This window comes from Prunus dulcis, chromosome 2, assembly GCF_902201215.1.
Source record: "Prunus dulcis chromosome 2, ALMONDv2, whole genome shotgun sequence".
Taxonomy (NCBI): Eukaryota; Viridiplantae; Streptophyta; class Magnoliopsida; order Rosales; family Rosaceae; genus Prunus; species Prunus dulcis.
Window position 1 is genome coordinate 16,224,457 of NC_047651.1, and position 25,851 is coordinate 16,250,307.

Genomic DNA, 25,851 nt, shown 5'->3' on the forward strand with positions numbered 1-25,851 from the left:
AAAAAAATCATTTCAACATTGATTCGCACATATATAAACAACAATCAACTACTACTCTAAAACAAACAATGTAGATATCAATGAACAAAAACAAACACAAAAATTTCAATCATTTACAAACCATAAGAAAAACACAACAAAAACAGAAACTGCAAAAATAAAAATAAACTGCATAACAATTTCTATTTCTTTTGGGTTTTATGACTTTCAACAAAAATACATGGGTTTCACACTCACTCAATCACACTATATATCAGTTACACACAAGAAACTGCATTGCATTGTTTTTTCTTTTTTTGGGGTTAAATTCTTTTATGTGGTTTCTACCAATAAATTCTTTTATGTGGTTTCTACCAATCACAAATTGTTTGATATGGATTTGTATTGTAAACTTGTGAAGATGAAGGTAGGTTGTTAGGGTTGATGATGGATGAAGAAGGTGAAGTTGGGGTCAATGATGGATGAAGAACCCGAAAGGACGCTTTTACCCTCTCACTTTGACAAATAAATTGAGAGAGTTGGACTGTATGACCTAATTGGAACTATTTATCGAGTTAACATATGTAATTGCCTAAAAAAAAGTTCACAGATCCAATTGCAACTAGGGGCCAAATTCAGAGACATCTACAGTAGATAACCCAAGAAAATAAAAGGCCAAATCCCAAAATAATAAAAAATAAAATAACCTATACGAGCTGGCATACAAATGCTCACTGGCTTTCATTTTCTGTTTGCAACTAAGAATTACCTCCTTACCTGAGAACTTGGGGGACTCTTGTTTATACCATATTTGACTAAGCAATTAGAAGCAATTCTAAAATTGACCATAAAGTACCTCCTTCAACTCTACCACCAGTTTCTCCTTCATTGGTACGAAGACTGTTGCAGCATAAGAAAATATAGTTTGTCATATGCGAACACAACCACTTCTTCAAAATTGACCATAAGGCATGAGCAAAATAGCACAAATAAATTTTTATGGCCTATTTGTTCATCATATTTGTGCTGTGATTGGATAGGATAAAGATGATATTGTTCTCTTATACTTATTTTATTATGCATCAATTTTTGTTTTCCCGACAAGATCCATCATATCAACATTCTAAGGCATAATTCTTTCTTTCACGTAGGTTACAAACAAATTCCCAAAATCATTATAGTGTCCAGCAATTTGAAACCTGATGGTTTCTATATCAGTTCCCATCTTAGTCCCAAACAGATTCCCAAAACCATTATAGTGTCCAGCAAACAAACCAATTCAATCAAAATGACCAGCAGGTCTTGTTAGAAACTGGGATAACAAATAGGGGAGAAGCAAAAATAGAACCAGGTCACAGCTTTAGCAAAAATAATCCATAAAAGATTAGCACAGTACCATACTTTCCATCTCACTTTCGGAAGAATTAAGCCAAAATTATAATAAATATCAAATTAAACTAAGCGGAAGTCAACAAAGGCAAATTCAAATGTCTCAAACTAAGTTAATTATAGGCAATAGGAATTTTTTTATTCCAGTTGGTGGCTATCCAAGGCTTTTAAATTTTCATATTTCACAATTCTTGATATCCGATTCGCAGATCATTGGCTTCTTCAAGCTGCATCGTGGCTTCTATTTCGAGCTTCATGGCATTTATTTCTTCTTGTTTTGGTTAATTCATAATAGTCCAATGGGTTCATAATCCTCGCACTCACTGAGTTATAAGAATGAGAAACCATGTTATATACAAAATGCACCAAAATTCCTAGGTACAAATTAAATGTTATTGAAAAAACACAAGAACGTGAAGGAAACTGACGGTGTGAAGCAAAAAACAAGATCGAACTATTAAGAGCCCTTGATATCCACAGAATGAACAAATGAATCTATGGTCTTGATAATATGTTTTCCTCCTTTTCCAAGACCAATTTCAAACGTGGTGATACTAATATATTGAATCCTGGGATGTGAATCGCACCAGCCAGTCTGTACATAGAAAAAGTCATGGTTTCCCAAATGAACCAAATATTGTGTCCTATCGTGAAGGCATGGCAGCAGCGGACGTGCAATATCAAGGCCTTGCACTGTAAATAGTTGCCTTAGGGAATATGAAATACCATTAACATCACATTGTTCCCTCATAAAGGAGAATGCTTTAATCTTTGTATCCCCATATAAGGCATGGATAGTCTCATCTACAACCACAGCCCTTCCTTCGAAAAGATAAGCACTATGAGCATAAGTGTCAATTTTCACTCGATTCTAGTCCCTTCTATCCACATGAAAAGCAACGATATTGAAACCCTCGTCCCTCAAGCCAGACAATGAAAACAAAATAACTCCATGACAAACAGCATAACCAATCATTTGCATAGTGGGGTCATAATCATCATAAAATGGAAAATAAGGCATTTGTTCCCAAACTTTATGATCAGGATCATATCTCCCGAAGGAGTGCCCTGTAACTGATGAGAAGGTTGACGGACATGCAAGATAATAAACCTTGCCATACGCACACACAATAGTTTCTATGGAGTTAGAGGATGGGATAGGAGGAATAGATGAACATTTTGACCAACTCCTCGTGTCAACAATAAATCCACCATCTTGTCCAATGCAGTATAATTTGGAGTGGTTGAAAATCCGTGCAGCGTCAAGGCAAGAACCCTCGCGGAACTTGGCAACTTGTCTAACTACTGGGTTTTCATGAGCGACTTCTGCTCTATGTTTGAATTTCACTTCATAGGCTGTATTAGTGCATTCTCTGTCCTCACAAGAAGACACGAATAAACATACAGATCTAGCTTCCTCTTGATTTACCGTCATTGATGTTCGCTCCCAATCCTCGGGCAAGCTGAAAGAAGAGAGATGTAGAGAACAAGTCAACATTTTTCAAAGATCTACCCTGCCTAGAGAGAATATATCTAGTAGATTTTTTTTTTCTTGGGTCAAAATATCTAGTAGAAACTGGTTATTATATATTTCAAGCAAATTATTCAAAATGCATGCAGGGAGAGAAACTAAACAAAAAAGAAAACAACAAGACCAATGAGAATTCAGAACTGACCTTGGGTCAAAATCATCAGCCTCATGGTCAGAATTGCAGTCCTCAAACACTGCGGAAGGTGGAAGCGGCGTCGTCGTTATGGCTGGACCGGGTGGTAGTAAGCGAATCTCCTGCGTTATTGATTTTGACCAATCCAACAGTTGACTCAGAGTTTTCTGTATCTGCGAAAGCTTGCACAATATTTCATCAGCGGCTGCCACGGAAAATTGAGATATATCCCCCATGCTATTGGAATGCTTAAATGAATTTAGGGTTTGGGGAGGCAGAAGGGGTTTTGGGTATGATACCAGAGTTTCCAACTCGCAGAAAATGCAGAGAATGTAATTATATAATCACCTAATTAATCTTGCCTGAAACCGGAAAGTAATCATTGAGCATATATCCGTTTCGACATCCAATTGTGTCCTACAAAATCAATAAACAAGGTACTTCAAGAAAGTACTAAAATTTCAATAACTTGAATTGAATGGTCAAATGATATCGGATTCAAGTGATTTTTTGTAGAGAAGATCTTTGAATGAGTATCTACAAAATAGACGGTTTTGATTAATAAAATACAATCCGGAGTGAGCCCTACAAGAAGTATATCTCAAATAAGCTTATTTGAGGGATCCCTCAATGAAAGCTCTATATATATATATATATTATACACATATATTTATTTGCCTGACATGAACGCTCTTGAAATACTGCTTTTTTTTTACCAGTTGTTATAGGTTGGTCAATTTGTTGCTTATTAAGTCCGCGTGTTGTTTTTTTGTAGAGTTGTGTATCATAGTTTTCTAAGAGTTTTCTAAGAATACTGTTCGTTTTGAGCTCAAGTGTTTTCTAAGGATGTTGTATCTTTGAAGGATTTTGTTCTCTTCAATTATCATTATTAACAACATGCTTAGGGTCTTGATAATATTTTTCTTTTTATTGCACGAGCATTAAAATCAAATAATCTAATAGTTTTGAATCCTAAATTTTCAGAAAATGGAGGTTGATCGTGATTTAATTGACTATGATTACATCGATTATATTAAAAACCAATGGAACGACAATAATTTAAAATACATTGTAATGGGTTTCTCGTATTAGCTTTTACAATTTTCGTGTTGATTATGCTAGCAGGAAACAACATTATGATGGATGCTGCTAGAACTAAATTATGTTCAAAAAAAATTTAGGTTGAACATTAGAGTATGTAATAAAAGGATTCTCCCAATGCATACGTTTTGCAAACAAAAGGAATCATTGGGTGCCAGTGAGGCTGAAAAGAATATGGGGGAGGAGAAGTTGAATGAGAGTACTAATTTCCAAGAGTTCAGGGACACTCTGAAGATATTGATGCGAACTAACATTACATGGCTTTTGCAAACTAATTTCCAAGAGTTCAGACATAAGTTGGAGCCGTTTTTGCTTAAAATACTTGATTCTCGTAAGGGTAAACTATTTTCAGATATTATAGGCAATATAGTGAGAAGATGGAAGATATCCATAAGGTGGACACTATTTTCAGAACACGCTGGGTTGGTTTTTTATGATATGATTCATCTTATCAACTAGATTGGGAGTGGATGAGGCATGTTGTACATGAATCTTGATCATAGCTTAGAACATCAATTTGTAGAGATACTTTAATGCGTCTAATTGTTTTTTTCTTTTCTTTTCTTTTTTTAGGGTCTTTTGATATGATTATATATATTTATATATATATAAAATAAAGCTAAATTATTGAAATGCCCCCTATAACTCAATTTCAGTCTCAGTTTCCCCCTTGAAACTCTAAGGTCCTATTTGGTGCGTGGAGAAGGAGACTTGGGGATGGGAAATCAATTATTTTCCTATGTTTGCTAAGTCCAGGTATAGGAAATCATACCTTGGCCCATGGGAAAGTAAGGGGGAAAGTGAAGTCATCCTCCCAACTTGGGTTTTGTTTTCCCTCATCATGGGAAAGTTTGGGAAAATGATCAAATATTAAATAAACATATTTCATGACCATGTTGTCCCCATTAACTATTCAGAATTACAATATATTATTAAATCCATTCTTTTTTTTATTTGATTTAATATGGGTATAATTGAAAATTTATACAAACTTTGTTTTCCATGCTTCCTCAAAACAAACATTGGAAATGAAATAAAGTGATATTTCCTGGTTACTTTCCCAGCATTACCAAATGTGGAAAAGGAATCTTCCATTTCCCATCCTTTGGAAAATGACATGGGAAATTATTTCCCCTCAAATTCGTTCCATGAACCAAATGGGGCTAAGTGTCTCACTTTCCTCTATGAAACTCCATATAGTGTCTCACTTTGCCTGGATTCGATCAAGCCCTAATAAAAGTCGTCAAACTTGCACACGTGACGCTCATGTGCCATTTTTTTGGGTTCTTCTATCCCTGTAGACGTTGAAGTTGCAAAAAGGTGGGACCCACAATAGATGTAAAACATCGACCATATCTTCAATTAGGGTAAAATCTTCGCACAAGTTGGGATATTTTGGGCGATTTCAAAATTTGAGTAAAGCAATAGAATCTTCAACAGTGAAGGTGTAAACTGAATTTGACAATGACAGAAGCGGGAGGACCGTCAGCTTTCACAGGTAAGTGAACCTTCAGATTCTTTATTTATTTATGGCATATTGTATTTGGCTTTGAACTTTAAGGAATATTAAAAAGGATGTTGTCTAAGTAGTGATGAGTACATTGCTTTATTAAGTTAAGTATTGATGATGCTTTTAATTTGACTTTATGGCTTTTTACTGTTGTAAATGATTGGTTGACAGAGTAAATTCAGGTTTTATGTTCTATTTTGTGTTGTAGATGTGGAATCAGATTGGACAATTGAGGAAGAAGAACAAACTAGGAGTGAGAGCGATGAGGATTTGGACGAAGACCCAGATTTTGTAGACCTTGCTTATGCACAAAGTGAGGAGGATGTGAGATTGTTAGGGATAATGATAATCAGTTTGAGGGATATGTAGACCAGGGTGCAAATGATAGAGACCCTAATGCAGGTGAAGTGGATGAGGAGTCAAATAATAACCCTGCCTCACCTAGGATGTGTACACCAGAGCACTCTTCTTTAGAGTCTGAAGTTGTAACTGGAAACTGCTTGAGAAATAGGAAACTCCCTAACTTTAAAGACTTCATCCCATCCATTGATATGAAAAATCCTCAATTTGAGCTCAGTTTAAGATTTCATAGTCATGAAATCTTTAGGGCAGCTGTGAGGAGGCATTTTGTCCTAATTGGCAAAGAGCTTAAGTTTAAGGTGAATTTGTCCACGAGGTCTGAACTCAGCAGAGCTTTCCACAATGGCAATGCTTTTGTTGTCGACACTCCATCGCAACTTCAATTCAATTGTTGAAGGAGGTCTTTAGGGTTCACAATTGTTTGCAATATTGGACCAATTTTTGTAGAGTTAATTAATACCCATAAATTCTTATATGGACAAATGAACAAAGAAAAATGGCACATGGGAGCCACGTGTGCAAGTTTGACGACTTCTGTTAGGGCTGGATGTAATCTAGGTAAAGTGAGACACTATATGGAGTTTCATAGGAGAAAGTGAGACATTTAGAGTTTCGGAGGGGAAACTAATACTGAAATTAAGTTACAGGGAGTATTTCAATAATTTAGCCTAAAACTAAAGTTGTATTGCTTGCAATCAAGATATAATATTTTTTTTCAAGTGGTTTAGAACAATGCTCTCTCTAAGAAAGGTTTTGCGTCCTAGCATAATACTTTTTTCAATGAAAAAAAATTAGGGTGTAATTTTACAATAATGTAAAAAAATTTCAAAATTACACACAATGTCAATCTCTTTATATTTAAACAAATTTATTTAAAATAAATCAACTTATGCCACACGTCCATCGATCCACCTCCAACCAGCCAAATGCCAACGAATATATATATATATATATATATAAACATAAAGTGGGTATATGCACATTTGTTTCTATCTTTCTCATCATATGACGCTTTACTTGAAGCTCTCTAATTACATGCCATCACTATAACTCATGATGGGCAATGTTATGATTACGCTAGTACTTAAAAAGAAGGTCCTTTGTTGTTTTTATTTTACATTTCAAAATTGTTAGTTGTTGTCCACTAAAAAAGGTTATTATCCTGAACAGCGTCTATATAAATCCATGGATTTGATCAACATATGTTCGTACTTTGCTTGTTTTTGCTTAAGACTATAGAACAAGTGTCGGATGGACAGGGAACAATTGTAATCAATAAGACAATATGAATATCGTCTTTTGGATAATATCAATGCATAAAGTATCTTTTTTAGCTTTATCATTTGAAATGATTTATTTTTGCGCATATAAGAGTTTTTTTTTCAGTTAACAAAGATAGTATAATCTACAAGGAACGGTGATTTCTCTCACACACACACACAACTATAATGTCATAGGGATTCGAACCTGAGACTCATTATCTGCAAGTCAATGTCCTTTTTCACTAGGTTACCCGTTAACCTACACATAAATAAGGGTTAATTCAATCGTCTAACTAAGAGATATAATTTTATTTATTTATTTATTTATATCTGTTTAATATAAGAGATAATGATAAACAAGGGTTAGAATACAAAATCTTAATTATACATTGCTCGTAATCACTTGAGCTACAAACGGCATGCATTTAATTTAATTTAATTAATTAATTAATTAATTAACGTTTATGACAAGGAAATCAAAACGCATCAAGTGAACAAAAAAAGAAGACGGTATAAAATGACAAAAGAAAAAACAGATAAAATGACCAAAAAAAGGAAGAAGAAGAAAGAGAACCAAAAGAAGACAAAAAATGAGAAGGGGTGAAAAGTGGAATATGACCTTTTATGAAACAGTTGCGTTTGCGGGAAGATAATTCGAGTGCTCAGCAACGGCCCCAAACGGCCAAGACGTGTAATTAAACAAAAAAAAGAAAAGAAAAGTCCAAATCCCAAAATAATAATAAAAAAACCGATAACGATAAATTGAAAGCAGAGAGAGGGTCGCTGTGCGCTGGCCTACAAAGGCTTTGAATGCTCGCTGGCTTTCGTTTTCAGTCTGCAAATCTTGTGGAGGCAAAGCCACAAACCACAACGCTAGCTAGCCAGAGTGATGAGCCCGAGAGAGCCACATTTAAAGCCACAAACAAAAACACCCACCCACACTACTATGAGTGAGAGAGAATAGGAAAAAGGGAAAAATATAATTCGAATTTAATCGTTTAAATAAAGATCGCACAAGCTTCGGTTTCTTCGTTTCGTCTTTGCAACTCTTCGTCTTTTCGTCGTTTCTTTTTCTCTCCGATCCCTAATTCGCCCACCTTCTCCATCTCCAATTTATCTGGTAATGCTATTTTCTTTGTCGCGCGCGCTTTGATCGTTTCGAATTTTGTGGATCATTTTTTGTTGAATTTTCCTTTTTGATTGGGTTTTAGGGAGATTGTGTTTGGAATCCAGGAACATGGGGTTGATTTCGGGGATTCTGATGGGGATGGTCTTCGGGATTGCATTGATGGCCGGGTGGCGTCACATGATGAGGTACCGAAGCACCAAGCGAGTCGCTAAGGTATGGTTATGGTTTTTGCTTAATTTTTTTTTAACGGTTATTTTGTTTTCGTTGACGATTTGATTGCATTCATTCTTTGTTCTTGTTGTTACTTACGTTGGAGAATTGAATTGTTGTGTGAAAACCGGGAAAGTAATTTTCTTGTAACTTTGGTGGAAATGGCTGAAGTAGAGTTAATTTTTGGGTGGTATGGTGCTCTGGAGATTTGCATTGTCCACTTTTGCTCCGAAATTGTTGGGATATGGAAGTCAGATGCATAGGAAAAAGAACAACAATCTTTGACGAAATTTCTTTGAGATTGGTATATGATTTTGCAAATTAGTGGAATAAAAATAGTTGGACAACTGACTAGTGAGTTGCAAAAGTTAAACAAGTATTAGACGGAGAAGTTCGTATTGGACTGAGAAACTGATTAAGATTGAACTGCTTTTCTGAGACTAAAACACTTTGCTTATCATTGTCTAAAGAACAACCACCACACAAAGTCGGGTAGGCTTGTTCACTAGTTTTTCTTGCAAGTGGATAAGTTGAATGCATATGGTTGCTTGGAAGTGGAATTATTTCTGGGGAAGAATAGCATGTTGTCAGAGTACCAGTAGACAGATTTTTATTTTTTATTTTATAAAGGAGTAGCAGGAGGCAACTTAGCGTGGGGATTGAAAAACAAATCATATATTTGGTAAGGGTAACTGACTAATTGTGTGTCTAGTGAAAAATTCTCAGTTGGACTGTCATCCTTGAGAGACGTAAGTTTTGTGTGGACTTCATACTGAACCTTTAACCTTTGGCATCATCTTTCTTTCCTAGTCTTAAAGGGGTAGGGGTGGAGTTCGGATGGTTCAATTTTAGAATGTTATGAAGAAATTGAAATAGATCCTTCTATGCACACGTTCCTTGTAAGCCACTTATAAGCTTTGCACTTTTAACCTTCAATATGAAGATGCATTTGGAGACCAATAATTTATTTTTCTTATGTTTATGCGCATGTGTTGTGTACATAAAACTAATTGCTTGTTTAGTCCGATCCATAAGCTGATGAACAGGTTGCTCATTTTTCAGTAATAAACCTGATATAAAATCTTTTTATACTGCTATTTTCATGAAATGGGCCATTAGTAGTTGGAACTAGAGTCATCTTATTATGCTTACCTGGTCACACGATCATAGTTCTATTCTTTTTATTCTCACATTCATCATAAATCTGGATTGACGTCTTAATTTTTTCAAAATTATTGTATTCATATTTGGTTATGGCAATTTTGGCACTGTACCCCGCATGGATTCACTTACTAAAGTTGTTCGTTGTTTTTTTTTTTTCCTGCATTGGCAATAGTAGTATAGGTCTTGTAGTTGTAATACTTGAAATGTTTTATACGAAACTTTAGACTATTTGGATGTGTTTCAGTCTTTCCTTATGAACTATTTTACCTTGCCTTAATATTTACTTCTTCTTTTTTTTCCGTTTGCAGGCAGTTGACATAAAACTCCTTGGATCACTAAACAGAGACGATTTGAAGAAAATATGCGGGGACAATTTTCCTGAATGGATATCTTTCCCCGTCTTTGAACAGGTTTTCTTTTTGTAATTTATATTAAGTCACTATTCTTAATAATTATTCAGTTTTCCAATAGTACACCTTCAGTTATCATTTATAATTGCATTACTTTGGTTCACTCTTTCAGGTGAAATGGTTGAATAAGCAACTGACCAAATTGTGGCCATATGTTGCAGATGTAAGATTTTATTTGCTTTACATATACACGTGCATAAGATTAATGGTAATGCATTTGCACAATTTTTTTTTTTAAACACTAACCTTGCGGCTGTTGCATGTATTTATTCAGGCTGCAGAAATGGTGATAAAAGATTCTGTTGAGCCACTATTGGAAGAATACCGACCTCCCGGAATTACTTCATTGAAGTTCAGCAAACTGTCTCTTGGTACTGTGGCACCCAAAATTGAAGGTATGTAGTTATATGGTGATTACGCATAATATGGAAATCCGCTTATTTTCCAATCTTTCTAAATGAGCATTATGAATATCTTCCAGGTCTTGTTTGATTAACTTGTGCAGGTATTCGTGTTCAAAGCCTCAAGAAGGGTCAAATTACAATGGACATTGATTTTCGTTGGGGTGGTGATCCAAACATCGTATTAGGTGTTGAAGCTGCACTCGTTGCCTCAATTCCCATTCAGGTTTGATTTATCAACAATTTGGATGACATACTTCTGAAGAAACTTTTCTTTGGTTTTGGACTGTGTCCCCCTTTTTTTTTTTTTTTTTTCTGACAATAAATCTTTGTTTTCCCCCTTTTTTTGCAATATCAAATCTTAGCATAAGTTTTAGTCTTATGAGTTTTGTGTTATATCTTCTACAGCTGAAGGATCTTCAAGTTTTTACTGTTGTTCGTGTAATTTTCCAACTTGCTGAAGAGATCCCTTGTGTATCTGCAGTTGTTGTTGCTCTACTTGCAGAGGTAAATTAATGATTATTTTGTGAAGTCCATACATTTCTCGAAGTGGTTAAAAGCGAACCTCATTGATGTTAGCTTGATATAAATTGTTGGCCCATTCCATAAAAACTTAACTTTTGGGGTCTTGTTGCTGGACAAAGACTTATTTTATTTCTTTCTTTTCCATGATTGATTTCTTTTTTCCTCTTCATTTTTCTATGTATGGCGTGTGTACAGTAGCACCAAGTTGGTGCTTTTCCAGTAAAGTCTTTATCCATAAAAAATGATGGCTCCAACATCATCTAGAGATATTTATTGAAAGTATCAGACGTTGGATGGAGAGTTTCTCTATAAAGTTTTGTTTATGTTTTTCTTTGGTTTATTTTCTGATTCCTTGTTCACTGAAATGTGATTTTCTTGGAGTTTAGTCATTCCGCCTTAAAGCACATGTGTGGATGCAACATTGTTAATAGATGTCATGCTGTATGGAAATTCTATATTGAAACCTTTTTATTAATTTGGTTAACAACTTTTTTAAGACTCAGAAAAAGCTTTTTCACATTGACCCTTTAGTTGTAAAGCAAATCAGTTTGCACAAGTTTTTGTTAAGAGACCATTCTGATCAATTTTTATTTTATTTTATTTTCTGTTCATTTGAACTCCGTCCTATACTAATGTACTGATCTGAGCCATCCATCCAAGCATAATTTGTAATTACCAATTTGGTTAATCTGTGTTGTCTTAAGTCCATTCATCATCTTATAATATGGTTGATTACAAATATTGAACGGTGATATAAGTTTATGAAGGATCGTTATGTTGGTGAATGTATGCCCCTTATCTAAAACAATGCATTTATGAGAGACAGCAAGCTAGTGTTATCTCAGTATCCTTCTTTTTTCAATACCAACACTCCCGTGTTGGATAAAATGAAAAGGCAGTCAAGAAGAATGTGGAGTGAGAAGTGGGCTCATAGTTCATACTCTAGCTTCATTTTTTTTGCTGATCCTAGTTTAGCCTCAAGTTATCATATCTTGGAGAGAGAGACTGGAATGTTTTATAATTATATAATGAACATATTTACACTTTTCCAATTCTTTTGTAAATTGACTAATTCTTGTTACATCCAATCAGCCGAAGCCTAGAATTGATTATACTCTGAAGGCTGTTGGCGGAAGCTTGACAGCCCTCCCTGGAATTTCAGATATGATTGATGTAAGTTTCATGATTTTTATTAAAAGTTACTATCTTTAGGAGTTGTTTGTACGTTTCTAGACTCATTATGCTGTTCACAACGCATTTGCTAGGATACTGTGGAATCGATTGTCACAGACATGCTCCAGTGGCCACATAGAATTGTTGTTCCAATTGGTGGTGTGCCTGTTGACACAAGGTAATTTTGAATTGTTTTTGTTGTTGTGCTCTTCTTCTTAGTATACTCGTTGGTGTAACCTGATATTATCGTATCTCAGAAAATTCATAAAATCTAGTTCAACACTGATGGGGGGATTTTCCCCTTTCACCTATCGACTGCAAGATAGAATGCATGAGATTGTTCAGTAGCTCTTTTAGTTATACAAGAGTGTTAGGAATTAACACTGCTCTGAAAACCAGACTTGGCTGATCGAGTAAACTGGGTTAATCTAGAAATTGGCTGGGTTGCCAAGAACCAATCAATTTATTTGTGAGTCGATTGATCCAATCAAGAACTTGACCAATTCAATTAGAGTTTACCTTTACATTAAAAAAAATTTGTTTATGGTCACATAGGTCTTAACCCAGGCTTTATTTGTTCTCTAATTTATTATGCACATTTCTCTCTCTCTCTCTCTCTCTCTCTCTCTCTCTCTCTAATATAATGGAACAGTGAAAAAAAAGTAATAATTTGTTTTTGAGAAACCTAAATATTTAATATTTGGAGACAAAGTACAATTAACATTGCAGAAACAAATTATTTTATCCAAAATTGCTTACTCAGCAATCAAAGTATGACATTTCAAAATCTTCTTTTTTTAAGAAGTATAAAGTATTTATCTAACACAATAAATGTTTATAATTATATTTGATCATTTATTTTAATACTAAAAAGATAATAAACATATAGATATACATATTTGTATGTTTACTGCATCATTACAGTTCAACCATTGTTGAACCTCTGACCCTTATGCTTTCCCCTCTGGTTGATTGCCTATCCGGTTTTAGAATATTTTGGTAATCACTTTAGTTTTTTACTTTTAAGGGTTGTATCTATAACACTTCTTTTTTCGGGTTATGCAGCGAATTGGAGCTTAAACCTCAAGGAAAGCTCACCTTGACAGTAGTGAGAGCAAATGACTTAAAGAACATGGAAATGATTGGAAAATCCGACCCTTACGTTGTTGTCTACATTCGTCCATTATTCAAGGTTAAGACTAAGGTCATTGATAACAATCTGAACCCTGTTTGGGATCAAACGTTCGAGTTGATTGCAGAAGACAAGGAGACTCAATCACTTATTCTTGAGGTTGTACCACTATCACTCATCCTTTCTTTATCGCTCGTGCCTTTATTTTTTTGCTTCTTTATTATTTCTGAACATGGTAATTGGCTTGTATCTATATCTTCTTGGATCTAGCATGTTTATAATGAATTTAAAATGTTATTGGAATGGTGTTATTTTATGCAGCTAAACTTGTGTCGAAGAGTGCAATACTAGGTTGTATGAAATTTGTCCCAATTTCACTTTATAAATCATGAAAGTGTGCTTTAGCAAACCAAAAATAAATAAATAAATTCATGAAAGTGTTTTTAAGAAGACCAACATGTGTTGGCTCTCATAATTGGAGGTATACTTTGTGTATATATACTTATCTATTTTCATATGCATGGAATTGAATACTCCTTGCTGATTTTAATAGTGCACGTGCTTAATAGATCCACATATGAAATTCTTGAGTACGTGCATACTTGAAAGCATAAAAGTTCTGAATCATTAATCCCCACAATGGACTGCAGGCCAATTTTTGAAACCAAGATCCCTAATCAGAACTTTTCATTTTATTTAGGACTCTGGTATTATGGATATTTTATGAGTAAACTCAAATAAATCCTTTCTTAGTGTGGAAAGACTAATGTTCATCAAATTTTCAAACAGGTTTTTGATAAGGACATCGGGCAAGACAAGCGATTGGGAGTGACAAAATTACCTTTGATTGACCTGGAAGCAGAAACTGTGAAAGAGATTGAACTGAGATTGCAGCCATCACTTAACATGCTAAAAATAAAAGAAAAGAAGGATAGAGGAACTATTACTATCAAGGTAAGGGTTTCAATACATGAACCTTTCAGATGCGCTTCAATTACATTAAACTTGACTTGCCTTTCATTTGTTGTTCTTTTTCTAACTTGCCTCTAAAGATTTTTTGAAGTATATTGGGTTATATTTTCAGGTCTTTTACCATGAATTTAACAAGGAAGAACAGTTGATTTCTTTAGAGGAAGAGAAGAGGATCTTAGAAGAAAGAAAGCAACTGAAAGAAGCAGGAGTTATAGGCAGCACAATGGATGCACTTGATGGTGCAGCTTCAGTGGTTGGATCTGGTGTTGGATTGGTGGGTACTGGCCTTGGTGCTGGTGCTGGGCTCGTGGGAAGTGGCGTTACCGCTGGAGCTGGGCTTGTGGGAAGTGGCGTTACTGCCGGAGCTGGGCTTGTGGGGACTGGCGTTAATTCTGGGGTTGGAATGGTCGGGAGTGGTTTCGGAGCTGTTGGTAGTGGCCTCAGCAAAGCCGGGAAATTCATGGGTAGGACCATCACCGGGCAATCGAGTCATTCAAGGAGAAGAAGTGGGTCTACAACTCCAGTGGGTAGTGTCCAAGAAAATGGTGGTGCAAAGCCACGGTAATGTGCCTGCATTTGCTTTGCTGATGATATGCTAAATCGTGTGAATTGAGTCAATTGACCTTGTGAATTGTAGGCTTTAATGAATAGATATACTCGCCTTGCTTCTATTTCAACACTCTTCTTAAATTCTTTTCTTTGTTCTAATTTGAAAATGATAATAGGTATTGGTTTATTTCCATCTCTTTCCTCTGTGTATCATCCCCATCCCGTATTCTTGTTTGTCTTTCTACCTTACTGGAATTTGTAATAAAATCTTGAATATTTGTACAAATTTATCATTTGGCTTTTTGAGCAATTTAGGGCCAGTTAGGGTGAGCCTAGGTTGGTGTTCTTGAGTAAAAAGAGAACAAATTATTAGGGCTTGCCTTGTTTGCTGCCGTCAAAAAATAATGCAAAGATTTTGACACTTTGTTGTACTGTGCTTCTCACATGATACTCACAGGACAAGAAGGGCCAAAAGTAATAATAGGTCAAATGCTGCATTAATTATTTATTTATTTTAGTTTTTAACCACCTAGGCATAAATTCACATGGACATTATTGGCAGACTGGCTGGCAGTACAGAGAGTACAGGTCATCTAGTCCATGACTTGCATTAAGTGAACGGCAGTGTACAGTCCCATATATATATATATATATATATATATATATATATACCAGGTGACAAACAAGGTTAGCTCTTTATTTATAGAGATATTTAGTGGTATACCAATTTCTAGCACTAATATTATAAATAAACTCTACACAATTGAATTCCTATAAACAAACCCAAAAAAAACCCAAAAAATGATAGCTAGCCTTATTGAATTTAATATTGATTATTAAATTACTTTGATGCCCTATTGAGTGCTTTTAGTATTTTTATGAGATTTTGGGGTTGGGCTTGTTTTAAGAAATTGATGGCAGTTTTGTAATTTATAAGAAGTTAAAAGCTTTTTTGTTATGTTGTAAATGGGCTTTGGGTGTGTTTCTAAAGTCCATTTTATATAGGGTATTTTTATAATTTGGGCCCCCATATTGGGTATAATAGTGAATCTCCCTTATTTATACTGCACCGTCTTTAATCTGCTGCTCTAGCCTCGTGACCTTGTTGTACAGTCCCACTCTCAAGCCCCCGTGAATTTTTTTAATTTTAACCAGATATGCCCAATAAGCTTTTGCCTGTTAACTTACCAAAATCGGGAATACTTCTTGGGTGAGGCTGCCTCAAACACATACCTTTCTGTGTACGTCAATGATGTGGTCTTATGTTACCTTCGAAAGCATAAACTCGTGTGCCTAGGGTTACGACATCCCCAATACAAAAACTATGGGTAATTCAAAAACATGACTTACGAACTCTATTGTAAAAATAACTATTCTTAACTACTTAATGACAGTTACTCAGCAACACGAGACTATTTAGAAACTTTCCGGCTTAGTAAAACATTAAAAAAAAAGGTTAAATACAATATTAGAATAAAGTAATAATAAGTAAAAGAGGAGGAAGCTTGGCGATGAAAACACGTGACACGTGGTACATATCTTGAAAAATCCTGAAGAGAATATATTCACGTTGAACTGTGAAATAAAAATATCACAAGTTCCTTGATTTTTTATTTATTCTTATTTTTATTTTTTTGGTCAAATAGATGCTAAGTTCCTTCTTATAATAAAAAGCCAACAATTAGTCCTATATCTAAATTCTAAAATATAATAAAAATCTCAAAAGACCCCCACAAATTTAATAATTAGTTTATAATAATATTGTTTTGTTTGAGATCATCATCACCCCACAAACGGCGTCGTCGGAACCACAGTGGTCTGGGAAATATCGCTCTGTCTTTCTCTCACGGGGGGCAGGCCCCCCCCCCGGCAAGCGTGGGTTCGACTTTTCTCAGAAAATATAAAATAAAGAATAATCTGACCGTATAAAATAATGTGTGGGGCTCACTCGATCTCAGTCTCTCGCTCGTCAGTCACTGCATCAACTTTTTGCTTTGTTTTTTTTCCTTTTGACCTCTTCCTCTATCGTAAGCTGCAAAGTCTACGGTCAGATTCCCTTTACGAAGTTGCGAAAGTCAAAATCATAATTACTAAATTACCCCTGGATATTTCCCAGATTTTTTTGGGAAAAATACAATCGATATTCTAAACTACAAAAAAAAGTGATTTCTCACGCACATTATCAAGATGTTATAGAAATTTGTATATAAGACTATTACAAGTCATTGTCCTTTACTATTGATCAGACCCGTTGGCCCATGTTTTTAAATCGCGTAACGTTGATATTTTGTTAACGCAGAGACAAATAACTTGAACGAAAAAAAGGAAGCCCTAGTATTTACAAAGAAAAACCAGTCATTTCCAACCCTTGTTTTTTTTGGCATTTCTCATGTGAGGGCATTATTAGGGAAGGAGAACAAAAAAAACTTGTGTTGGTCTAATAGCATTGAATATCGATTTTGTTTGAGAATAGTTTCATATGCGTGACGGGTCATTATCTACTAATGTATTTGAGTGTAGTGGGTCTTACACATGTTTAGCCACTTACGAAAACTCCAATATCCTTTGACTAATTTTGTATACTTTTGTTCGAAGTAATCAACCAATAAAATATTGAGGTTAACCTTTTTCTACTCTTTAAGTTACTTGTTCTAGACTTTGAAGATTGTAACTTGTGTTTGAAACTTTGAACATCAACGACTAACAACGCTTACAAAATTAGAGTTTCAAGGTTTTTTTTATTCTTTATATTTTTGTCAAATTCAAAGGACCAAAAAGGGCCTATCACAAAGGGCAGCAGTTAAACAGATGCAGCTCGCAGACCTTTTTCAAGAGAAAGTCCAAGCCTATATTCACAGGACCACATGAGATCGCACACAAACAACAACAACAGACATACACTCTACTCTATACTTGAATATAAAAATAAAAATTTCGAATACATTTTTTCTTCTTCTTTGTTTGACTATTTTTTACTTTGGTCTCCTTCATTTCGATTTTCACGATTTAATCTTGTAATTTTGTTTAAACCATAATCAATTCCAGAAAATGTAGAATTGTTAAAAGAAAAATATATATAGACAAATTGATTACGTTTTGGGTTGAATGCAACGATTTTGAAGACCTATTAAATTTACATATTATCGTATCGAATAGTTACATATAATCGTATCGAATTTTGTATATTAATGTGATAAAATTTACAATTTGAATTAGATTACAAGACAAATTGAAATATAAAACTAAATTTACCAAAATCAAAATGACAGAACCCAATTTAATAAGTGAGTAAAATTAGGGTGAAAAAAAAATGTAACTCAACCTATAAAATTTACCGACCTCTCAAACTCAGAAAACAACAAAACGAAGCTAAAACAAAGCACACTGCCCCCAACCACGCGCTTCCCCCAGCGCGTTAGATCCGTCTTCCCGCTAGTGGACCCCACAACCCACGTGGCTGACCAAAGGTAGCGCGTAAGATAACAGTAACAACCAGAAAACTACCCATCCTCCAGACTATCACAGTCATCCCTCGGACAGCTGTAAACGAAAAATGACCACCCAATAGAAAACAAGCCCGTGGAAAAGTATCAAGCTTATTGGACCGTCGGCGTATATAATCACAGCCATTTCTGTTCTGAATTTCTCTTACCTTTCATTTTCAGTGGACTATCCATACTTGAAGCCTACTCTCGAACAAACTCCACACTCAAAATGACTGGTTTAACTAACTAAAACGCCCCTCCGTTTCCCCTTATTTACAACCATGCCATCCCGACCTCCACCATCTTCCCCACCCGTCCACCACGTCCACCACCGCCACCTCCTCCTCCCTCTCCTGACCGTAACCATAACCCTAGCCTTTATCTCCCTACTCTCCTTCCTCATCTTCCTCTACCGCAAGCTCTCCTACAACCGCACGACGCCGTTCGACCACCACCATAGCAGCGCCACTGCCACACCCACCACCACTCCCACCACCCCCACCACCGCCACCAACACCAAGAAGAATAACAACAACCGGTTCTCTTACTCTGCTATCCGGCGAGCCACCGGTTCGTTCTCGGCGTCGAACCGGCTCGGCCATGGCGGGTTTGGGTCGGTCTACAAAGCCACACTCCCCTCCGGCCAATCCCTAGCCGTGAAGCTCATGGACTCCACTGGCTCTCTACAAGGCGAACGGGAGTTCCACAATGAACTCTCCATAGCTTTGAACCTCACCAATCCTCACATACTCTCTCTCCACGGCTTCTCCACCGACAGACGCGGACGGAAGCTCTTGTTGGTGTACGAGCTCATGCCGAATAGGAGCCTGCAGGAGGCTCTATTGGATCGCAAGTGTCCGGAGCTCATGGTTTGGAAGAAGAGGTTCAGTGTTGTGCTCGATGTGGCTCGTGGGCTCGAGTATTTGCACCATGTTTGTGATCCGCCGGTGATTCACGGGGATGTTAAGCCCAGTAATGTGTTGCTGGACTCGGATTTCAAAGCCAAGATTGGGGATTTTGGGTTGGCGAGGTTAAAGACGGAGACTGAAGATCAGGGTGAGCTTGGTGGAGTTGTGATGGTGGAGGAAGAGGGGGAGGAGGAGGAGGAGGAGAAAGAGATTGGGGGAAAGGAGAAGAGAGACGGGGACGATAATGGGTCGATTTTGGAAGAGGAGAGTGTCAGTGTTAGTGTGAGTTTGAGTGTTGTGACAACTGGGCTTGAAGATGGTCGATCCCCGGAGTTTTATGCGGTGAGGATTGGGGAATCGGAGCCGGCGGTGGCCTCGCCGGAAGGCGGTTTTGATAAGGCGAGTGTTGAGAGTGAGAGGGATTTGGGTTTTGGGAAGAGGGTTAGGGGAAGTTCAGGCAGGGACTGGTGGTGGAAACAGGACAATGGAAGTGGATTCGGGTCTGAATCTGGGAGAGTCAAGGACTATGTGATGGAGTGGATTGGGAATGAGATTAAGAAGGAGAGGCCTAAAAGTGAGTGGATTGCGTCTCCTAGCTCGAATGGTGTCAATGCCGAGCCGAAGAAGAAGAAGAAGGGATTAGACTGGTGGGCGTCATTGGATGAAGAGAGTGGTAAGAAGAAGAAGGATAAGAATCGGAAGCCGAGGGAGTGGTGGAAGGAGGAGTTTTGTGAGGAGCTCACTAAGAAAAAGAAGAAGAAGAAGAGGGGTCTTGATTCCGCTAGTGGTGGTGGAGAGTTGTGGTGGCAAATGGAAGAGGATTTGGGGCAAGAGAGGAAGAAGAGGAAGAGCAAAAACAAGAGCAGTAGAGGGAGTATTGATTGGTGGTTGGATGGATTGGGTGGTGAAATTAGAAGTGGGAGGAGGAATAGCCAAGATTGGGGTAGTACTTGTGGTGGTGATGTTCCAAAGAGTGGTGGTATTAGTAGCACACCAAGCATGAGAGGCACAGTTTGTTATGTTGCCCCTGAATATGGTGGCGGTGGGCAGCTCTCTGAGAAATGTGATGTCTATAGCTTTGGGGTATTGGTTTTGGTCTTGATTTCGGGTCGGAGGCCTCTTCAAGTCACGGCCTCCCCCATGTCAGAATTCGAAAGGGCCAATCTAATTTCATGGGCCAGGCAGCTTGCTCGAAATGGGAAGCTTTTGGATCTTGTCGACCAGTCTATACATTCTTTAGATAAGGAAGAGGCATTGCTTTGTATCACAATTGCATTGCTATGTCTGCAGAGAACACCGGGCAAGCGGCCAACGATGAAGGAGATTGTGGGGATGCTTTTGGGTGAAGCAGAGCCACCCCATTTGCCATTCGAGTTTTCACCTTCCCCGCCTTCCAATTTTCCGTTCAAGTCCCGGAAAAAGGCCCGGTGAGTTTGTGGGATTTTGTTTAACTGTAGAGTGTACTTTTGTAGGTCCTTTCCAATTATCATGTTTTGTAGAAATTCATGGTTTAAAGGAAAGAAAAGTTGCATAATATTCATAAACTCAGGCTCTTTTTTACTTAGCTCTTTGGATGTTACTAAGTTTTGCTATAGAAAGAAGGCAACCCAAGTATTTTTTTGGCTCTGTTGACATTTAGGAGTTCCATGATTCATAGTAAAAGTAAACAAATGGAAACATTGCTTTTGCTTTTGAACGTTGAGGACAGTAGTAGTAGGCCATCATAATCAGCAATTTTTCCTCCTGGGACTCAATTGAAACAGGGCCCGGGATGATGCTTCCCTTTTGAGTTGGTCTGCTACCTTTTAAAAGAGGCAGAATTTTGTGCCAAAGTAGCATCAGTTTCAGTAACATGGGGACAAATCTTGGTCCCATTTACAAACTGATCATTTAGCCACTATACTTCTCTGACTCAGTCTTTGTGCGTGTGTGTGTGTGTGTATCATTGTGTGTGTAATGTTTGAGGCAGGACCAGGGCAGGGCCATTGCGTTTGGTTAGTCGACCATCTTTTCATTCACTCTTCTTTGCTTTTAGATCATGGCAAAAGCTGTTTAGCAAAGCTAGTGATAATTTTTTTAGCCTGGATGGGATGCTGAAGTCTTTATAGTTTATTCTCATCAAAATATAATTTTGTGGTTTCTGAATCTTGGTTCCTGTTGAACGAGAATTGCTTGTGTGAAACGTTGCTATCACTGGCAAATCGCAACATGCCACGCTTTATAATTTTTTAACGTGGCAGTCTGTAATTGATCGAAGATAGCAAAAATCTGCTTTTGAACTAGTGGCAACAGTGGTATTTAACTTTCCACATGGTCCCTTGTTTACTTCTGAACAGAATGAGATTCCACTCTGTCAGTGACAGCTTTGGTGACGAATACAGCTTAACTTTATGGCATTTCTGTGACTTCTAGAGAGAGAGAGAGTTCAAAAGTTGATTTATGTTGGCACTGGTTTTTATCTACCGAGAAGTTTGAAATGATCACCATTTTTGTGAGCTTGTGTGGAGAGTGGAGACATGGCGTTGGGTCTTGTATCGGGGGATCTTTATGAATTTTGCCCATTGCCTACCGTTTTGTGCAGTTAACAGTTGTGATGCTATAAATTGGAAATTCAAGTGTTGTTGTTGCACCAACTACCCTTTAATATTATTAATGGGAATTTGCATCTTCTCATGCATAGCGGCGGTTTACCCTGCCCAGCCGTTATTATGGTTTCTGTGTAGACACGAGAAAATTCAACCCTTATTTGGCCTGTCCACTTGGAACAAGGTCAGTAGTTGGGTATTAACATAAACAATAAATAGGTCGAATTAGTGTCAAACACCGAATAGCCTGATTTTAACACGATAAATAAACCCGTTTAATTAATATTACATGAAAGGAAATAATTTATTCTTCACATTTCTTATTTAGAATAATTGCATGAATCCTTGTAAAATTATATAATATTTCTTTTTATGATACAAGTGATATTAAGGGAGGGAGAATCAAATCTAAGATTTCAGGTGCATGAGTAAAATGTTCTTAGCCACTTGAGTTACAAGTCTCGTGTAAAATTATAGAATTATTTTCGCTGTGCGCATGTTCCCATTATATTTTGGACTTGGGATGAGGAGGTTCATTATATTAAGGGAGGGAGAATCAAATCTAAGATCTCGGGTGCATGAGTAAAATGTTCTTAGCCACTTGAGTTACAAGTCTCTTGTGTAAAATTATAGAATTATTTTCGCTATGCGCATGTTCCCATTATATTTTGGACTTGGGATGAGGAGGTTCATTATATTTTTGCATCTGGTAATGGGTATTAATTTTCGGGAGCTTCTACAATAAGAAATTTAGAGTGAGATACTTATTTGAGGAGTTCAATCCTATAATCAAACCATTTAAAATGTTTAAACCCATTAATTTCCTCACATTTTGTGAATGGTGGAATTGAGTTCCTTAAATAAGCTTTTCACTCTAAACTCTTTATTATAGCTTTTTCGAGGTCTGCTGGTTGATGGGTAGTATGGTAAGTGGCCGGGTACCTTTGGGCTTCATCCATCTAATCAAACGTTTCTCAATGGTATTGTTTTAGTAGTCCAAGCCCCAAAACGTCAAAAAGAAGAGAACACTTGGCTGAGACAAGCCAGGGCCTAGCAAAGGAGGGCACCAATTTGTCAATCGTGTTTTGGGCTGCATGACAAAAGATAAAATCTCTTATTTGCCAAATCACCTGTTATCATCTGAATTTGCCAAAGTCCAAATCTGTTGCTTTTACTTCGGTTTTGTTCTGGTCTTCTGGGTTTGTTTGTTTGTTTTTTAATGCTGTTGACTTGACTCATGTCTAAATTACATTTGGTAACAACTCCAAGTTTGATTTGGTTCTTAATCACTGGTTTTAAGGCTCAATCAATCACTAATTCTTATTTCAAGTTCACTCTCACGTAATAATCTCAATGCCCGCATGATTCTTAGGATCATCCAATGGTTCTCAATACATCATCCTCCGCAACACAATTCCACCTCTTAATTTTGACAAGAGACTCTGATTTTGACCTCACACACACAGACACTCGTAATTAAATTTAAATCAATGCCTTCTTTTCTAGGTGAGGTATCGAGTGTATCTGTCTCTTGTCAATAATTGAATTGCCTGCAACAAAAATAAGTGCTTCTTCCTTCTGGCATGCATTGCTCATATCCTTTAATTCCCTCATCCGCCCGCTAACTCCTCACCAATTTTCTTCCACAAGTAACACTCACTTTCTCAGAGACATAAACACAAACTCTTCACAGTCATCCGCACATTCCAAGCTACACACACAGCCATGGCGGATAAGCCTTCACAAACCCCAACATCCAACGACGACCCCTACAAGCTCCTCAACATCGTCAAAAACCCAGATGGCTCCCTCACCCGCCACCCCCCATTCCCCATAGTCCCCCCATCTCCGACTCCAACTGACTCCATTTCCTCCACCGCCGCACCCACCGAGTCAAACTCACCCCAACTCGTTCTCTCCAAGGACATCCAAATAAACCCAACAACTAAAAACTCTGTAAGGCTCTTCAAGCCCCACCCTCTTCCCCCAAACTCTAAGCTCCCTCTCATCTTCTACTTCCATGGCGGCGGCTTCGTCCTCTTCTCCGTGGCTTTACAACCTTTCCACGACTCCTGCTCTCGCATGGCGCTCTCTCTCCCGGCCATCGTCGTCTCCGTCGAGTACCGCCTGGCTCCCGAGCACCCTCTCCCCTCCGCCTACGACGACGCCGTTGAGGCCGTCGACTGGGCCCGCAGCCAGGCCTCCAACGTCAACGGCTGCGATCCCTGGTTGAAGGACACCGTTGATTTCTCCACGTGCTTCCTATTGGGCAGCAGCGCCGGGGCTAATATCGTCTACCACGCAGGTCTACGCATCGCGAGCGTTGATCTCTCTCCAGTGAAGATCCGAGGGCTAATATTGAACCAGCCTTATTTCGGTGGGGTCGAGAGGACTCAGTCCGAGTTAAGGCTGATCAACGATCGGATTTTGCCGTTGGTTTCTAATGATTTGATGTGGGCCCTGTCACTGCCAAAGGGAGCTGATCGGAATCACGAGTATAGCAATCCGACGGTACGGGGCGGTGATGAGAGGATCGGACGGTTGCCAACGTGTGTAGTGAGAGGGTTCGGTGGGGACCCACTGGTGGATAGGCAGAAGGAGTTTGTGAAGTTGTTGGAGTCACGTGGGGCGCATGTGGTGGCCAAGTTTGAAGAGGATGGTTTTCATGGCGTGGAGCTCTTTGATCCCAGCAAGGCTAAGGCTCTGTACGACATCGTTAAGGATTTAATCCATTCTTGCGGTGCAAACGACAGTAAAGCTGTTGGCGTTTCGAAATCAGCTATCTGAAAGAAGCTGAGTTGGATTTTACATTTTATTATAAATATTTGTATGAATTAATCGGGTTTAATTTATTCCCTTTTGTCTTGTTCTGATATTGTGAATTCTATGAGCAACAATTTTTATGTCATAATTCAAGCATTTTTGGCATGTTATTAGAAATAAAATGGAGTGAATGCAAGATTTCCAAACCTTGAAAGAAAATGGTTGTTAGGACTTGAGCTACAAGCGATTCGGAGAGGGGGTTTACAACATAAATATTCATCGGGTGAAAAGTAACAATTCTACGAGAACAGAAATAAAATCAACAAATATTAAATAAAATAGATATAAAAAAAGGTATTTTCTAATAATATTAAATTGAAGTTGAAGTTGATGTTGATGTTGGAGCAAACTTTATACTAGATATTGATGTTGAAGTTGATTGTGTCCGTTTCGCTGATCTACCAAACCAAGTGGTACTCGTGGGTTGGGCGGTCCTAAAGTGGTACTCGTGCAATCTTCATCATACCAACAATTAATATCTCTGCACGTATACTATATTAATCAGTGCATTCATGATTAGGGTAGACACAGTCTAGATTAGATCGATTTTACTTCGAAATTATGGCTGAAGTAATTACAATATAATGGTTTGGTTTGATTCAATTTTGATAAAAATCATGAAGAAAATCGAACCAAACTAGATCAATTTAAGACAGTTTGATTCGGCCAGTTTGGGACTAAACCCAATTCTTTTTTCTTTTGCATTTTTTTAATATTGTTAGCTCAATTCAACCAACAAATTCAGAACTTGCTTCATACTTAAATCATTTTCTAGAGTACGAAACCTTCCTAAAGCTCAACATTCTATAAAACTTCAAATTTCAATTACTAATATAGTTCAATTCAAATATTCATATACAGTTATTACTTAATTACAGTATTACACATGTAAAATATAATATAAATAATAAATATACACATAAATGGTCCAGTTTTGTTTAGGTCGGTTTACAAAAGCTCAAAACCAAGTTAAACCAAACTATATACAGCCCGGTTTGGTTTTTAAACTGTTTAACCTTTTCTTGATAAAACCAAATCAAATCAAACTATATATGGTCCGATTTGGTTTTTAAACCGTTTGACTTTTTCTTGATCAAAATCAAACCAAACCGATAATTAC

At 37.3% G+C, this 25,851-nt stretch overlaps 3 protein-coding genes across 4 annotated transcripts; all 3 read left to right on the forward strand.

The window, feature by feature from the left end:
* Positions 1 to 8,006: 8,006 nt before the first annotated feature.
* LOC117619594 (synaptotagmin-5) lies at positions 8,007 to 15,240 on the forward strand. 2 transcript variants are annotated; one of them, XM_034349585.1, is made up of 12 exons: positions 8,007 to 8,385; positions 8,477 to 8,607; positions 10,077 to 10,178; positions 10,291 to 10,341; positions 10,453 to 10,573; positions 10,684 to 10,805; positions 10,988 to 11,086; positions 12,197 to 12,277; positions 12,370 to 12,455; positions 13,343 to 13,568; positions 14,199 to 14,363; positions 14,494 to 15,240. In XM_034349585.1, the coding sequence occupies exons 2-12, from the start codon at positions 8,503 to 8,505 to the stop codon at positions 14,944 to 14,946; spliced, it is 1,611 nt and encodes a 536-aa protein (XP_034205476.1). In that variant the 5' UTR covers positions 8,007 to 8,385; positions 8,477 to 8,502; the 3' UTR covers positions 14,947 to 15,240. The 2 variants fall into 2 exon arrangements, with proteins under 2 accessions (XP_034205476.1, XP_034205477.1); XM_034349586.1 differs by having other exon boundaries at positions 8,024 to 8,385; positions 8,499 to 8,607.
* Positions 15,241 to 18,578: 3,338 nt separating this feature from the next.
* LOC117620222 (receptor-like serine/threonine-protein kinase At2g45590) lies at positions 18,579 to 20,887 on the forward strand. Its single transcript, XM_034350365.1, has one exon. It carries the CDS (start codon positions 18,697 to 18,699, stop codon positions 20,752 to 20,754), a length of 2,058 nt encoding a protein of 685 aa, XP_034206256.1. The 5' UTR covers positions 18,579 to 18,696; the 3' UTR covers positions 20,755 to 20,887.
* A 2,542-nt stretch (positions 20,888 to 23,429) lies between these two features.
* LOC117618855 (probable carboxylesterase 8) lies at positions 23,430 to 24,836 on the forward strand. The gene has a single exon (XM_034348599.1). It carries the CDS (start codon positions 23,634 to 23,636, stop codon positions 24,693 to 24,695), a length of 1,062 nt encoding a protein of 353 aa, XP_034204490.1. The 5' UTR covers positions 23,430 to 23,633; the 3' UTR covers positions 24,696 to 24,836.
* Positions 24,837 to 25,851: the final 1,015 nt, after the last annotated feature.

Bases quoted from the DNA above. Each gene is read 5' to 3' on its own strand.
- LOC117619594 (XM_034349585.1), top strand. From the start codon at position 8,503: ATGGGGTTGATTTCGGGGATTCTGATGGGGATGGTCTTCGGGATTGCA. The intron at 10,342-10,452 runs GTAAGATTTTAT...GTATTTATTCAG, and splicing joins TGTGGCCATATGTTGCAGAT to GCTGCAGAAATGGTGATAAA. The intron at 13,569-14,198 runs GTTGTACCACTA...ATTTTCAAACAG, and splicing joins CTCAATCACTTATTCTTGAG to GTTTTTGATAAGGACATCGG.
- LOC117620222 (XM_034350365.1), top strand. From the start codon at position 18,697: ATGCCATCCCGACCTCCACCATCTTCCCCACCCGTCCACCACGTCCAC.
- LOC117618855 (XM_034348599.1), top strand. From the start codon at position 23,634: ATGGCGGATAAGCCTTCACAAACCCCAACATCCAACGACGACCCCTAC.